This window comes from Scophthalmus maximus, chromosome 16, assembly GCF_022379125.1.
Source record: "Scophthalmus maximus strain ysfricsl-2021 chromosome 16, ASM2237912v1, whole genome shotgun sequence".
Lineage (NCBI taxonomy): Eukaryota > Metazoa > Chordata > Actinopteri > Pleuronectiformes > Scophthalmidae > Scophthalmus > Scophthalmus maximus.
In genome coordinates, this window is record NC_061530.1 from 6,500,768 (window position 1) to 6,515,650 (window position 14,883).

The window sequence follows — 14,883 nt, forward strand, 5'->3', positions numbered from 1 at the left end:
GATCCATTCATTGGAAACATTTCAGAATTATTTACACCCCCTCCCTTCGGCCACGAGATGAATTCCGTTGTTTAGACTTACAACTATTTTACTTTTTTTTTTTTCACTGGTTCAACAGGTTGCATTCATTGAGATCATTAATAAACGGATGAGGAGTGCTTCAGAGGAAGCTTTTATTTGCAGCAGGGAGCCCAATGCATTCCATTGAGGATGTGAAATAGTTATGCAGGCATAAGTTTGTTCAAACTTAAATCTATTACCGGAAGAAAAACAAAAAATGTTATATTCATGGCAAGTAACCCGGTTCCCACAAAATGGTAACCATCTTTCTAGCACTTACATCTATCGTGTTTATGTCAAACACCATGCACTGTTCGAACTGCATTGGTGAAAATGCAGGACAGCTTACTGTAAACACACATGGCACTCTTCAGTCTTTCCTGTGAAGCAATTCTGCCAACTATTTTTTTTTGTCTTTCTGTGATGCATAGGCACTGTTCACCCTGATGTCTCAAGACATTAAAACACAAGACAGACTAACCACAAGTCACGATACAACGGAGACGTAAAAGCTCAAGTCCACGTCTGGAGGTCGACGTCACCTCTACATCCTCACACACATGACGAGGCTGCTCCTCAGTCATCGACACATACAAGGAAGTCCAGAGAGGACACAAAAAATAAGATGTAGAACAGCGACGTTACACTATAACAGCAGCACAGTCAAATATTGTTCACAACGCACATTCAAATGATAATGGCATTATTTGCTCCTTGCTCTTGAACAATCACAGCGAGCTTAAATGAAACAAATCGTTCAAATTAAATAATTAAAAGTGCAACTTAAAAAGCAGGTCCTTTTGCTCCGGCGGTGTTTTTTCCATTTCCATTACAATCAAGTCCAAATGTACATGCTTTAGAAAAGCGCAACAATAATAAGGCCTGGGACCAACATGTTTTGGATTATAGGCCAAGTGGAGTACTTGAAACGATCCTGGATCAGGCGTGGAGAAACACAAATGGCTGACGTGAACAGAAGTGGGCTTTCGCAGACAGGATAAGGAGTCAAGTCTGTGCGGTGCGATCTCAGATCGTATTGTGCTGGCTGTCGTTCAGGGACGACGGGCAGAGGGAGAAGGGCCTCTCACTGGTCAGGCTGTTGAGCGCCCGGAGCACGGCGTCAGGCATGTGATCGGCGAGCATCCTGGGGCTGATCAGAATACTCCTGAATGCCATTTCGTTGGACCACTCCGCCCGGTACCTGGCCTGGGAAAAACAGGATCTGAAGAAAGAGGCAGAGAAAGAATAAAGAAAAAAACATTGGTGGAAAGTTCTCCGCATCTAAAAACATATATTGTTGTTATCAAATAATCGGCCAATACTTCATCTAATTGATTGGTTAATCATTTGGTCAAAATAAGTGTCAGACAAATTGTGAGAAAGTTCCCACAGTATAAGGGGGCGTCTTCAAATGTCTTGTTTTGTTCCACCAACAGCCCCAAAAGATATTCAGTTTAGTTTCATAGATGAATAAGAGGAAGGATCTGCGACACTTAAAAAAATTAAAGTGTTCCACCAAAACAAGTTCCCCCTGACACTATTTCGCCAACAGCAGAATGATGATAAGCACAGCAAGACCTAAGCAAGACAAAAAAAATTAATCAATCAATTAGCCATTTGTAGACGCACCTCCGTGACGGCCCATCTTCTGTGATATGCAGAACGCGTCCAGGTAGGAACAGGGGCAAGTGGGCCGCCTTGTGGGCAGGCGAGTCGTCCGATGCCAGGCTCTGATAGGACGACGAGTGGCGAATAATCAGCGACTCCTCCCCCAGCAGCGGCTGGCTGAGCTCCTCCTCCCTCCTGTTGTCCATCTCAGTGGGGAAGTCATCAGGGTCTCCACCGAACAGCTCGTACCAACACCCTCGCAGCAGGATGCGATACTGCAACAGAGAAAACACATCTTCAATGACAGTGTTTGTGAAAGATCGTGTTTGCTGTTATGAGTTGTAAAAAAGAAAATGGTTCTTACTTTAGGCTTATTGCAATTTGAAACAATCTTAAGAATCTTTCTCTTCAGATCCTCCATGTTAGGAATACTCAGTCTGAAGAAACAAACAAAAAGAAGAAGAAAAAAAACAGATGAATTGTAACAAGGAGGGAATAGTTTGAAAGTTGAACTCATATTGTCCTTCCACAGCCTGTAATAACAGGGCTGAGCTAAACATAGAGTCTCCATCACACGCAGTCTATAATAATCTTTACACCACGGCACAGTCATATTGGCCTTTTTTTGGCAGGCCTGCTGACAGCCAAACATGTATTCACCTTCAGTGACGCACAGCAATTAATGTCACAATAAACCACAGCAAACTGCCCCAAGAAATAGAAGGTATCAACATTCATCATTTATTCAATATTCATTTGAACACACTTGCATATCTAAAAATTATGTGAGGTGTAAAAGGAATTAACCTTACCTGGGAACCAGATCCTTTCCCAGCACGACGGACACCACAAAGTCCTTGGAGTAATCAGCTAAGGCCTTACTGCACAGGCAGCGAATACACGACAGAGAACACAGCATATCGGAAGGAGAGTTCAATTTTAACAGCATAAAGAACATTTGTGTATACGGTGCATTTTAATTCCAACATGCAACATTGCACAGATTTTAAAAAATTACAATAAAACATGAGACAACTTGAATTGAGAAAGGTCCCCGCCCAGACGAAACTGGGGACACGTGTTATAACTATGTTGTCACTATACAGGCACATTACTCGTATGTCTAAGAGTGAAATGTTTTCAAACCAACTGAACCTCATATAATTTTATGTTTACATACAACAAGCTATCTGACTGTTAAATCACACCTGTACATATTACTATATATTATATTATACGGTATATATATATTAATGGTATATTATACCAAATGTCCCCTAAGGAAAAATATTTTTAGAATTTTCGTAAAGTATTTCTGATTCAGATTTTGATGTTTGTGATTTTCTTTATTCTCTTTTTTACAGTTTTTACGGGATTGCTACGTAATTTCATTGTAATCATTGTATGCAATGACCATAAAAAAGGAATTATATGCTAAATCTAAAAATAAATTCGTATAACCCTTTACAACAAACATGTATATGGTTCCGACCTGCTACCGCAGCTCTCGTCCTTACCTCAGGAGTCCCCCTGGTGGAGAGAAGGAGTAGCACTGCAGGGTGGGGAAGGAAGGGCGCAAAAGTATGGCCAGCAGTGAAGCTGTGCCGGCGCCCAGACTGTGACCAGTGATCACCAGTTTATATTCCTACAATCACAAGAACGCGGCAAACACAGAGCACACGTATTTAGAACATTGTTCATAATCCATTTCATGTAATGTCTTGACAATAAATGGTAAATATCACAATTTATTAATGAGCCTGTCAGCCAGGGCTGAAAATACAGTCCAGTTTTCTTTGTGCTTCAGCACATTCAATTTGAAATAAAACATAAAATTAAGGAGGACTGATTTACGGTTTATTATTTATAGTATATTCTTCTGGTTGATTAATGCTTGAAAACTAAACTGAAGCACGGTTTTCCAGCCATCCCATAGATCACATGTGATTCCCTCCAAACAGGATTTGCCAGCAGGGGTCCAACTGAAATAAAACACAACGGCCTCCCCTGTGGCTGCAATGCAACACCTGACCTCATTTTCACTTCTTACCGGTGCAACAGAAAAGGCCTGGTTCAGGATGCCATCGTTGACCAGCTTCCTGTAGATGTAACCGGCCGCCTGGCACATGCCCTACATTAGTCAGAGGCACAGCAGCGTTAATCTCTACTGAAACACACACAAACATTGCACACTCGGACATGTCTAAAGAGACAGATGGTGTGTGTGTTTAAATGGACATTTACCTTGTGAGCATAGCAGGCTCCTGTCACTCCTTCTATAGGCAGGTTCTCACATTCAGCAGACAGGTCTGTCAGGACATCCTGCAGGACACACACACACACACACACACACACACACACACACACACACACACACACACACACACACACACACACACACACACACACACACACACACACACACACACACACACACACACACACACACACACACACACACACACACACACACGCACACACGCACACGCACACACACACAGAGTGAGACAAAATACACTGGGAAAGTGATGACCCACACAACACACCCCATGTCACACCGCACAGTTTCTTTCCTGAGGCCACCCACACTCTAAACCTACACACATAATTAGGCATGTCGTGATAATTATGTTATCGACTTATCGTGCGTTACATGAATATGAGCTCAATCATTTTTATTGACCTCAATAACTATGACATAGGAATCAATGTCAACAACAGTCCAACAAATCTCGCTGCTTCTATCCTCTCGTCTGTTTTCTCCGTATGATTAATCAATTACTGGTTTGGTCTATAAAATGTAAGAAAATATGGGTTTCTTATTATTTTTCTAAAGCCACCTTGTCTTCAAATTGCTTGTTTTGTCTGAGGCCTGAATGCAAAGACTAAACTTTGGATAATATTTCTCCAAGCAGCAACACATTTTGTGTAGGACTCGCACTATACTGCACGCTCACATGATTCAGCAATAAAAAATGGTCTTAAAATTACATATATCATATTTTTATCACATCATTTCTGGGACAATATATCGTGAAACAAAAGTAATTATCGTGACAGGCCTACACATAATGACTCTGCACCCCATATTTTCACCCTTTATTATTACATTTTATAATTTTTTAAATGTTAATTTTATGGATCTGTGCAATACTATATTATTAAGGTCTCTGCAATATTTTTTTTTATTACAACCTACCTGCACTTGTTTTATGATGAATGTTGGTATATGACGTGATATGTGGTTGACTGTGTGTGTGGTTGTGTGTGTGTTTATGTTATGTACAGAAGTGTGTTTCTTTTAAGCACCACTGGGATTCTGAATATAAGGATATAAAGGGCTTCTTATCTCCTTATCTTATCTTATGTTAGGGTAATCACAAGGCTTCATTTTTTGGTATCAAATGAAATCCTTTTTTCAACATTGAGACAAATTGTAGACAAACATAAGCAGAAAGGTATTTTTTAACCACATCTAAACTTTTACCTTCATGGTTTAGATGTGTATAAAGACACACTCACAGATGTCCTCACTTATCCACCATACTCTCACTTCCCTGTTACTCCTCTATGTCTCACATGAGTGCTACTTTAATTTCTCTCAAGGGGTAGGACACCTAAAGGGCACCTATATTTATTTAGTCTTTTTATAAACTATTCTCTCTGGTCGTCTTTACAAACAGGGATGTGATACTGAACATTGGGAGGAAATAGGACAGACCACTGATGACTCAACTGCGAAAGGATAATTATCTATTTTTCATGTATTCACTTGACAGAACCCAGTTCATGGTTCTAACAACATGAACCATTTAAAAAATCAAAAGAAGAGATACAAAAACATAGATAGTAACATAACTAACCTTTAGTGACAGTGTTCCTCTGACAGCCACCAGAACAGCCTCTCGCTTATGGTCCAGAGCCACGAAAAAGGGGATCTCGTAGATCTACGACAAACGCAGCTTGCTTAGATGATCAACAGACCGTGAACCCACAGTTTAAATCACCAAAACTGCCACACTGGTCTTGATGACCAACTAAAACTGAAGCTGCTTTCAGACGTTGTCCCGAACTTTTCCATTTTACGTGAGAGCGCAGATGTCCACAGATGTTGCTCGGGACCTTTTTAGAGTTTCTCTTGCCACGGCCCCTTGTATAATCTCTGGAGAATGTCAGAGTGTGCATATGTGAGAATACAGCAGGAGAATCTCTGGAGGATTCACAGCGGGCGATTGGGCACGTTGATGAATGTGGATTTATCGGAGCCTCCTGCTACTTCTACACATCAAGAGATTTTCCTGCTGTTGTGAATGAGTCTGACTCGCACAATCCCCTGCTGCGTTCGTCATATGTCCACTGCAAAACTCCAGAGAAATGCCCAAACGCAATTCCTGTCTGAAAAAAGCTTCAGGGGAAACTATGAACACAGAGAGGTGCTCCTGATGGGGAGGGGGTAGTAAAGTTCTAACTACCTGGTTGTGGAAGCTGACGTGGATGAAGTCTCTGTACTGCAAACCAGTGCTCTGCAGGATGGATGAGAAGTGACAGCCGAGGTGGTCTCCTCCTACAATGTCATACTCCGCTGCACGACTCCTACAGCTGAGACACACACACACAGCAGTATTATGCGAAAACGACTGAACAGATTTCCACGATACATGGTTGAAGGATGGAACAGGAGTCAGGAGAGAATCCATTACATTTGGCGTGGATCCGGACAAAGAGCCGATCCAGGAATATTTTTATCATTTCTTTTACAATGCAAGAGAGGACATTATTTTTACAGTTCCTAAGATGTACCAGGGGATAATGAGGGAATCTTGAAGAAAAATAATCAGGCATAGTAGACTAATATCTAATATCTAATAGAATGTTGGCCCTTGGCAAAGGGATGCACTATACTGAGTGGCATTCAAGTTTGAAATGTTAAGCAATTACACAAAACATGAAACTATATAATGTTTCTTAATGAGTGATTGAAGTGTGGTTACATATTTAACCCTTTGGGCTCTCAATATTGGATTTGCAGAAAATTCATTGAGTGTAAATGTCTAAAAATGTTGTTTCTAATTCCGTTATTTTTCCTCTGACCTTAAAATTAACATTAAAGGGTAAACGATCTGCCCTCACATGAACCCTTGGCTTTGGTTCTCTCTGACACAACTGTAGTCAGCGGTTTTCTCTCTAAGGCCTGTTGCAGCTAGTTCGTAAGACCCGCTGTCCAACGGCGTCGGAAATCAAAAGTGTTTACATCTGATCTGAACGAGTGAAAAGTCAGCAGTCACGCAAGGCGGGAGACAGTGTTGTTTAAAAATTGGGGATAATGGTGCACAGTCTCCTTGTGGAGACATTCACAGTGTTGCTCTGTTGTCACAAATTGTAATTAATTAAAAAAGAGAGCTAGAGGGAGGAGTTCAATATTTGGCTGCTGTCTGTCTCCTTGTGGAGACATTCACAGTGTTGCTCTAGTTGTCACAAATTGTAATAAATGAAAAAGAGAGCTCGAGGGAGGAGTTCAATATTTGGCTGCTGTCTGTCCTCATCACGGGCGGCAAATCCCTGTGTAAAGAGGGTGTCGAAGAGTGAAAAAGATTATTACGATAAAGCGGGCTTAACAAATCTGCGGCTTTGACTTGTTTGGTCCCATTGACTCTAATAAACAGAGAGTACAACTTACCAGTCTCCACTAAGTTTGCAGGGCCCAGTAAGGAGGTTGGAGTAAATGTAGAGGGGCCAGCCATAGGCGGCTGCAGCAAACTGCATACAGTGAGAGGCTTTCTCTAGCTCGGCCTCCAAATCTTCTCCCTTCAAACAATAAAAAGATACGCGAGCAAGAGGAAATTGTGAGGAAAGAGGAAACATTACAAGTCAGAGTAAAAACTGTTACGAAGATTCTTGTCAGGTCAGGGGCCGACTTCAGCCACATGACAGACGGGCTCCAGTACTTACTATGGGAGAGGACGGACTGTGAGTCACTATGTCGTCCGGGTCTCTGCTTTGCTCCATCTTGTCCTGCTCCTGGTGCAGCAAAGCCAAACCAGCAGCTATGTCACTGGGGACCAGATCTGTGTCCTGCCACACACACAGACCGAGAAAAGGGTAATTTTATATTTCACACTTCTTCAGAGTCTTTCTCTGTGTTGTTTTACTAAATCTGACTTCACTCAGTTCGCAAACAAAGGGACAAACAGACTAAAAAGATCGGCGAGCCCTTACGGAGAAGAATCTGCTGACGAGCTGCGCGATGCTGGAGAACGCTGCCCGGTGGCTTTCGTCCTGCGGCAGACAACAGCACAGGAGGCGCAGCCTGCTCTCCCACACTTTGACGGCCAGGGAGCGAGCCGTGGAGAAGAACTGGGTGCCCTCGGTGCTCTGCAGGTCCCGCACTCCCAGGGGCTCCATGGCGGCGGGCTGAGTACGGGGGTTGCCCAGAGGGTCAAACACAAACACCACGCCCACCCCCGTGAAGAGCAGGATGATCCAGCTGTTGTGGCAGAGAAAGAGGGACTCTGGTTCGAAAACACTTCTTCTTTTCGACCAATTCTAGATTGATAAGCTAATAAGACATAACTCTCAGCAGCCCACCTGGCAATCACTGCTGCGACGACAGCGCCCACTGTGGCAAGATCGCAGCCTTTGCTATCATCAGACACCCAGAACGCTCCCAGACAGGCCCACACCAGCTCAGGAATGTACAGGAGAGCGCGCAGGTACACCAGAGCGGGGATAGAGCGGCGCGGGCCGGGGTTCGTGATGGTACCTGGGAAACGATCACGGACAACACTGAGACGACGAAAAAACATTACTCGTGTTTTTGTACCTGTGGCAGCTGGATGGACTGGACTGGACTAATGGTTAAAATTTGACTAATCAATGTTCTTTCAGAATACCATTCAAAAATGTGCATTTTTACTATCCAAACAATGCCAACAAAGTTTTAATTTATGATAGATACATAAAAATGCATAGCCATCTTGTCCGTCATCATTCGGACACTGGATATACAGTACTCTCTAGGCCTGTCACAATAATTACGTTATTGACTTATCGTAACAATACAATAACAATAATATTTATTGACCTCAATTAAAGCCATTGTGTTAACATGCACATTTGTTGATATAAGAATGAATGTCAACAACATTCCAGCCAGTTGCGCTGCTTCTTTCCTCACACCTGCTCTGTGTCTGAGACCGCAGCTCACTAACTGTGGTGTTACCATCTGCTTGAAGACTTGCATTATTTAAAAAACTTTGCATAACATTTCTCTCAGCAGTGAAACAAATCGAGTGAGAAAAGAGTGTTCACATGATTCAGTAATGAATTGGTCTTAAAATGACAACAATATCGTTTATCGCAATTATTTCTAGGACAATATATCGTCCAACAAAAAGAAGATATTGTGACACTCCAAATACTCTAATTCATCTTTACATTTTCAGCTGCTTCAATGTGAAGGATGGCACTTGTGTAAATGATACTGTGCGTGCAATAAAAAGACCGTGAACCTTTCTCAAAAAGTTGTGTTGCGCAAAGGACAAACCGTTTTCTCGCATTGCACAACGGGGCGAAGATCTCCACCCGTAGACAAAAGGGTTTGCTCGTGTCTACTCGTCTTCCTCCGTTAGGTGTCGAGGGAGAAAGAAAAGTGATTTTACCTTGGGCACTGACGTAGACGATGGACCACAGTGACAGGATGATGAGCGCAAGCACAACCAGCAGTCCGACCAGGTAAGTGTGGAGAACTCCTTTACCGTTGCAATCAAAGTGACCCCTGTGGTGAGTGTACAGGATCAAAGTGCCAATCCACCTGAGGAGAGCAGAGTCAAAGAGTATTGATTCAAATTATTGAACCTAACCAGTTGGACTAACGCTGCAAAGGCTCCTTAGAGAATCGTGTACATTTATGATTGCAGGCAACATACCAAAGTACACGGACGAACAGCTCAAAGGAGCCGGGGAAAACAAGGTCGTCGCTGGCGATCCCCCACCGCCGACCGAACACCACCATTCCGGGCATTTCGCAGCCGAACGAGCCCAAGTCCCCCCACTGGCGATCTGAGCGACCTCTTCGCCACTTATGAAGCGGGCAGGATGCTCTTGAGCAACGCACAGCTCACGTCACGCATGACCTCACTGCCAAAGGCGGCAGCTACGATGGCTGGATGAGAGCCGTACCCATTGTTGTCACATTCTCCTTTCCAGTGTTGCTCAATGTGTCCCGCCTTGCAAGCGTAGGCTAGCTACAACGAGCTAGCGTCAGAGTGTTCTGGCAGAGGCGTGCGCGTCCGCTAACGTTATCTGCTATCTTCCTTTTAGGGTGTCGGGAGTATACACTGTGGCGGGTTGGGACCTGCCAACAAGTAGCTAGCTTGACTGACGTTGGATCACGTCGCTAATGCGGTAACAACAGCTAGCGGGATGCTATACCGTTCTCGTGACTAGCTTCTAACGTTTAGCTATCTCGCTAAAAAAAAAAAAAGGAAGAATACTCCTCCGAGAAATTGATTGCTAATCCAGTTCGACAAACACGACTTTGTTTAGCTGTTAATATTCCAACGCCTAACGTTACATATCCATTAAAGAGGTTTAGGTGACATCAAATGTAGCAAAATGTAGAATGCAGCTGGTTTGTTTTTGTTTTACTCGACAGGTGTCTGTCCGTCGGTGAGACCCGATTGCAACAGCAGCCATCCAACGATAGTTCCTTTTTTACTTTCGTTCCGCGTGTCAACACGTATTAAGAGCGCCCCCTCCTGTCGGACGGCAAGTTGTGCACAAGAAGGTGCAAATTTGTTTCTATTAAAACCTGTCTGTGTCGATTGTGTCAATGATCCATCCTTCTAACAGCGTAAGTATATATTCAAATGTGGGGGAACAAATGTATACATTTTTAGACTTTGAGTTTTATTTTTCAGGTACATACACCATGTGAAGGTATACACCCACTGGAATTCTTGGGTTAAATCGCCATCTTCTTTGACTCCAGTAACGCCCAGTTCGTCAAAATAAACCGATCCATTTTAATTCATCCACCAGTACACTGCTGCACTGGGCTGATTTCGTGTCTGCAATACGTCCAACGTATTCAAACTGCTGCCAGGCAATCGTTAGCCAAGTCGGGATATTACTACACCTACTGGGATATATGTGTCTTTTTTCTCAACAGCTCATTGTGTACGTCAGCTAGCTAACTATTGTGCTCATTCAGTCAACGCAAAGGTGCGTCTAACAGCTTCATAATCATAACTGATTTCTGCAGGAGACGTGTGGTTCCATGGTGTAATGGTTAGCACTCTGGACTCTGAATCCAGCGATCCGAGTTCAAATCTCGGTGGAACCTGCATATGTATTTTTGCTCCTGCTAGCGATAGCGGGGTGCTGTTGTAAGTCGTTGGTCACACTTGGCCATTTGATATGACGTCAGACCAACATGGCGGCACACATAGTGCGACGCTGTTATTTATTTAGTCGCCCGGCAGCGGCGGTGAACGTGAATGCACTTCGGCGGATAAAGCCGCACCGTGTTTTGGTAGCAGACGTTAACGCATCGCAGCCGAGTGTTGGCTACGGGACCCGAGACTCGGACCTCGCACAGGTTAGTGGAACGCAGCCAATCGTTAGTGTGGTACGAAGAATGTCAGTGGATCGACCGCGGTGAAGTTAGTTTCAAGCTGGACATTCGACGGATATTCAACTCCGGGTCCCAGCCGCGACTTCTCACCCAGTGTGGGCTGCGGGAGGGCGGCGAGCTCACCTCCCAGAGCCCCGCGCGAAATCGCCGGAAGCTTATTCCGTCAATAAATTACTGTTTGATTGAGCAGTGATTTGTCATGCTGACTCAAACATATTAGTAGTTATGCGGGAAAAAATGAACTAAACTGATTTCATGTAGCATATTTATTTGAATTGCTTATTTATTTTACATAAATATAGTAATACAAAATTATCTTCCATGTAATGTGGCCCAAAGACTCCAGTATCAAATGATATTGTTGTTGTGCTGCCTCTTTTTATATGAATATTAATATGGAAAAAAAATATTTTCTTTCAATAGCGTCCATGTCATGTGACCCAGTGACTCCAAACCAGCATATTATTGTATTACTAAACTGGACTAATAAAACACACCTCCTTTATTGTTGTTTTTTAGTGCTGCCTCTATTTTAAATCAATATTAATATGGAAAAATTATGATTTTCTTTCAAAAGCTACCATGTCATGTGACCCAGTGACTCCAAACCGTCCTTTTTAATAGTATTCTAGTGCTCAATTTCAGCCATATAGGAAACACAACTTTTTTTGTCTTCGGCAAAGGTCTCAGCAACCTCGCAATCCAGACTTACATGTAACAGAATGGGGGGCATAGATAATGCAGGGATGAAAATAACAGCACATCATTTTGTTTCCTTCACAAAACTTCAAGGGCCTAGTGGTGTAAGAAAATATCGATAAACGTTTGAGTATCGCGATGTTATGTCGAAGATTCTGGACAGTTAATATTGTGTTGTGTTTAAACCCCTGGACGCTAGAGAGAGCAGGGTTGCAATCCATCTTCAACTCCAACTTAGCAATGTATTTTTTGCATGTAAGTGGTGTGTTTTTTTATCCTATGTATATTGTAATGTTTTTAATCGCAATCCTTGTATCGTGATACGTGATGTATCGGCAGATTCTTGCCAATGCACAGCACGACGGAGAGCGAGGGAAAATCAATAAATGAAAATTCATGAATTTTTTTTTTCATTTTCAGGATTCCCAAGTGCACATTCCTGTGGGTAAATAATTAAAAAATATATACATATGTACAATATATTTTAACTAGAACAGAACAAGGCAATATTATCATTCTCTTTCTGTTTTAACCGTATTTTTCACTCTCCTTCTTGCTGTCAGACCGGCTGACAGTATCTTACAGCAGAAGCAGTGGTCCTGGTGGTCAGAATGTCAATAAAGGTTGTCAAAAGTTTAATAACTTTATGATACATTTTTTTATTGCTCCTTGGTCATAATAATAGTATTTATAGCCACATTGACAAATGACTTCTGACCATCTATACAAGACCTTGGATCTTGAATGTGTTTTTTCATATATTCCTTGAATGTGTATGTGTAACACAAATGCTGTGCAATGGCGTCTCACTCCACAGTCAGCACAAAAGCCGAGGTCCGATTCCATGTGCACACAGCGGACTGGATCCCGGAAGATGTCCGACAGAAGATCTTTGAAAAGGTTTGTTTTGTTGATTGTTGTAGCATCAGGAAAATGTCGCAATCACTGGTGACAATCGCTTTGTTGTTTTTGTTCAAGTCGCCCCTGTGCATCACCGTTGACTTAAAAATAAATATATGTGGAAAATAAAAACGGTTATTAGAAGATACTGGACCTCCCCCAAAAAAGTTTTGTGCATTCTTCAGTTTGTCTTTAGCTGAAAGTTTTCACTGATTTCTGTACTTTTTAAACCATCAAGAGTAAAAATACAAATTATCTGTCGTCGCGGCACAGAATAAAAGCCGCATCAATAAGGCCGGACAGCTGCTGGTGACCTCGGAGCTGAGCAGGAGTCAACATAGAAACCTTTCTGACTGTATACAGAAGATTTCTGCCATCATAGCTGATGCCAGCAAGAAGCCACATGAACCGTCAGCGGAAGACGTCGCTCTTAGGGCAGAGAGGTATTTACATGGTATCGGGGCACGTTGTTGTTTTTTTCTGTCAACTTTGATTGTCAATGTTTCTCACGTGTGCCTTTGGTGTGAAATGTGGTGTGCAGGTTAGACAAGAGGAACAAGGAGCGACTGAAACAGAAGAAGATCCACTCGACAATGAAGCAGAGCAGACGAGTGGATTTTGATTGACTGTTGTTCCTACCGCCCATAATTAAATTGTCAATAATAACGCATAAATTATGTGTATGTGTGGATGTTTTGTCAGTCGTTTTGTGTAAGAATATGAAGGCGTTGTTGTCTCCTCTGCAAGTAACATAATTATCCAGATCAATAAAAGGTGCTTTAAAGGGATAGTTCAGTGATTTCTAAGTGGGTTTGTATGAATTACTTATGCATAGTTATTATGCTGCCGCATGGACATGGTGATCAGCGAAGTCATGTCACTTGTGGCGAATAAAAAAAATATTCGTCCAATTGCAAGTTAATGGGTTGTATTTTTTCACTGCTTTAATTTGCCGGCAGAAAGCCATTTATTTTTGCACTCTTTTTTTCAAGCGTATTTGTACTAGGCCATACACTAACGGTGGTCCCCTCTGCAAGGCAGGCTACTTCCACTTCTCCAAACTCCGTAAAATGACAGCGCTGATCACCATCTCCAGGTAACACATTTACTATGCCTAAGTAACCCATTCAACCCCACTTCAAAATCACTGAACTGTCCCTTTAAAGTGCAGTCGGTTTAAGCAACAATAGATACGAGAATGTTACAAGCAGCTGGAGTTATAACGCGTATTGAACCCAGAAACGTGTAACTATTCATGTTCAATCCAGATCGAATAATGTTAAAAGATAGCAGAGGATGGTTTCGATCCATCGACCTCTGGGTTATGGGCCCAGCACGCTTCCGCTGCGCCACTCTGCTGTTACGTGATTCTGCAGATCATAACTCATTATATACTTTTTACAACACGTGACATTGTATGGTTTGTAGTAAATGCGCGTTGTTGAAGTGTCTCACGTCTATTTTTTTTGTTTTTTTACGTTAACTGAGGCGCTCTTTCTAATTAATTGAACAGGATGTTGTCTTAACAAGTTAGGTTAACATTACCGAGTTCCAAACAGCTGTTATATGTAAAAAAAATGTTACTGTTGATTATTGGTTACGTTGAGCGCCTTTTAAAAATAATCTCCCTCAACGGTGCTGGTGACGTGGTTTGCCAGGAAACGTATTTTAAACTATTTCACCGACACAGTCCCTAAAAAGGCCCTTTGAGACGCAACGGACACAAAAAGCGACCACGAAGGGACTCGAACCCTCAATCTTCTGATCCGAAGTCAGACGCCTTATCCATTAGGCCACGCGGTCGGATTGACTTCTACAAATACATATACCGTATATATACATTGTCATCATGTCAGTTGTTTTCAACAACTGAGGACGTTATTTCAGATTCATAATTGATAATCGTTCTAACCAGGGTTATTTTTTTTTTTTTTGACCATGATTTTAAATCGCCGGTGCCCTAGCTGGCTGAGACTAAGCCC

At 42.4% G+C, this 14,883-nt stretch overlaps 2 protein-coding genes and 3 non-coding genes across 10 annotated transcripts; 2 read left to right on the plus strand and 3 right to left on the minus strand.

Annotated features, from left to right (window-relative positions):
* Positions 1–159: 159 nt before the first annotated feature.
* Positions 160–10,364, minus strand: daglb (diacylglycerol lipase, beta). Of its 5 annotated transcripts, XR_004785561.2 has the most exons (17): positions 9,594–10,364; positions 9,423–9,478; positions 9,212–9,287; positions 8,254–8,451; positions 7,885–8,152; positions 7,618–7,740; positions 7,346–7,473; positions 6,141–6,267; positions 5,532–5,615; positions 3,913–3,990; positions 3,719–3,799; positions 3,186–3,313; positions 2,481–2,549; positions 2,033–2,105; positions 1,690–1,943; positions 1,014–1,282; positions 160–952 (listed from the first exon to the last, which is right to left on the minus strand). XR_004785561.2 is itself a non-coding variant. In XM_035611720.2 (16 exons), the coding sequence occupies exons 1-16, from the start codon at positions 9,686–9,688 to the stop codon at positions 1,087–1,089; spliced, it is 2,034 nt and encodes a 677-aa protein (XP_035467613.1). In that variant the 5' UTR covers positions 9,689–10,364; the 3' UTR covers positions 160–1,086. The 5 variants fall into 5 exon arrangements, 4 of the variants coding, with proteins under 4 accessions (XP_035467613.1, XP_035467615.1, XP_035467614.1 ...); XM_035611720.2 differs by having other exon boundaries at positions 160–1,282; XM_035611722.2 differs by having other exon boundaries at positions 160–1,282; positions 8,254–8,428; positions 9,212–9,283; positions 9,594–9,657.
* A 575-nt stretch (positions 10,365–10,939) lies between these two features.
* trnaq-cug lies at positions 10,940–11,011 on the plus strand. Its single transcript has one exon. It is a non-coding gene; the product is annotated as a tRNA-Gln (tRNA).
* Positions 10,997–13,575, plus strand: mrpl58 (mitochondrial ribosomal protein L58). Of its 2 annotated transcripts, none has more exons than XM_035611726.2 (6): positions 10,997–11,266; positions 12,422–12,446; positions 12,565–12,624; positions 12,819–12,901; positions 13,265–13,344; positions 13,443–13,575. In XM_035611726.2, exons 1-6 carry the CDS (start codon positions 11,102–11,104, stop codon positions 13,525–13,527), a joined length of 498 nt encoding a protein of 165 aa, XP_035467619.2. In that variant the 5' UTR covers positions 10,997–11,101; the 3' UTR covers positions 13,528–13,575. The 2 variants fall into 2 exon arrangements, with proteins under 2 accessions (XP_035467619.2, XP_035467617.2); XM_035611724.2 differs by having other exon boundaries at positions 11,016–11,266; positions 13,175–13,344.
* Positions 13,576–14,188: 613 nt separating this feature from the next.
* trnam-cau lies at positions 14,189–14,260 on the minus strand. Its single transcript has one exon. It is a non-coding gene; the product is annotated as a tRNA-Met (tRNA).
* A 371-nt stretch (positions 14,261–14,631) lies between these two features.
* On the minus strand, positions 14,632–14,704 carry trnar-ucg. Its single transcript has one exon. It is a non-coding gene; the product is annotated as a tRNA-Arg (tRNA).
* Positions 14,705–14,883: the final 179 nt, after the last annotated feature.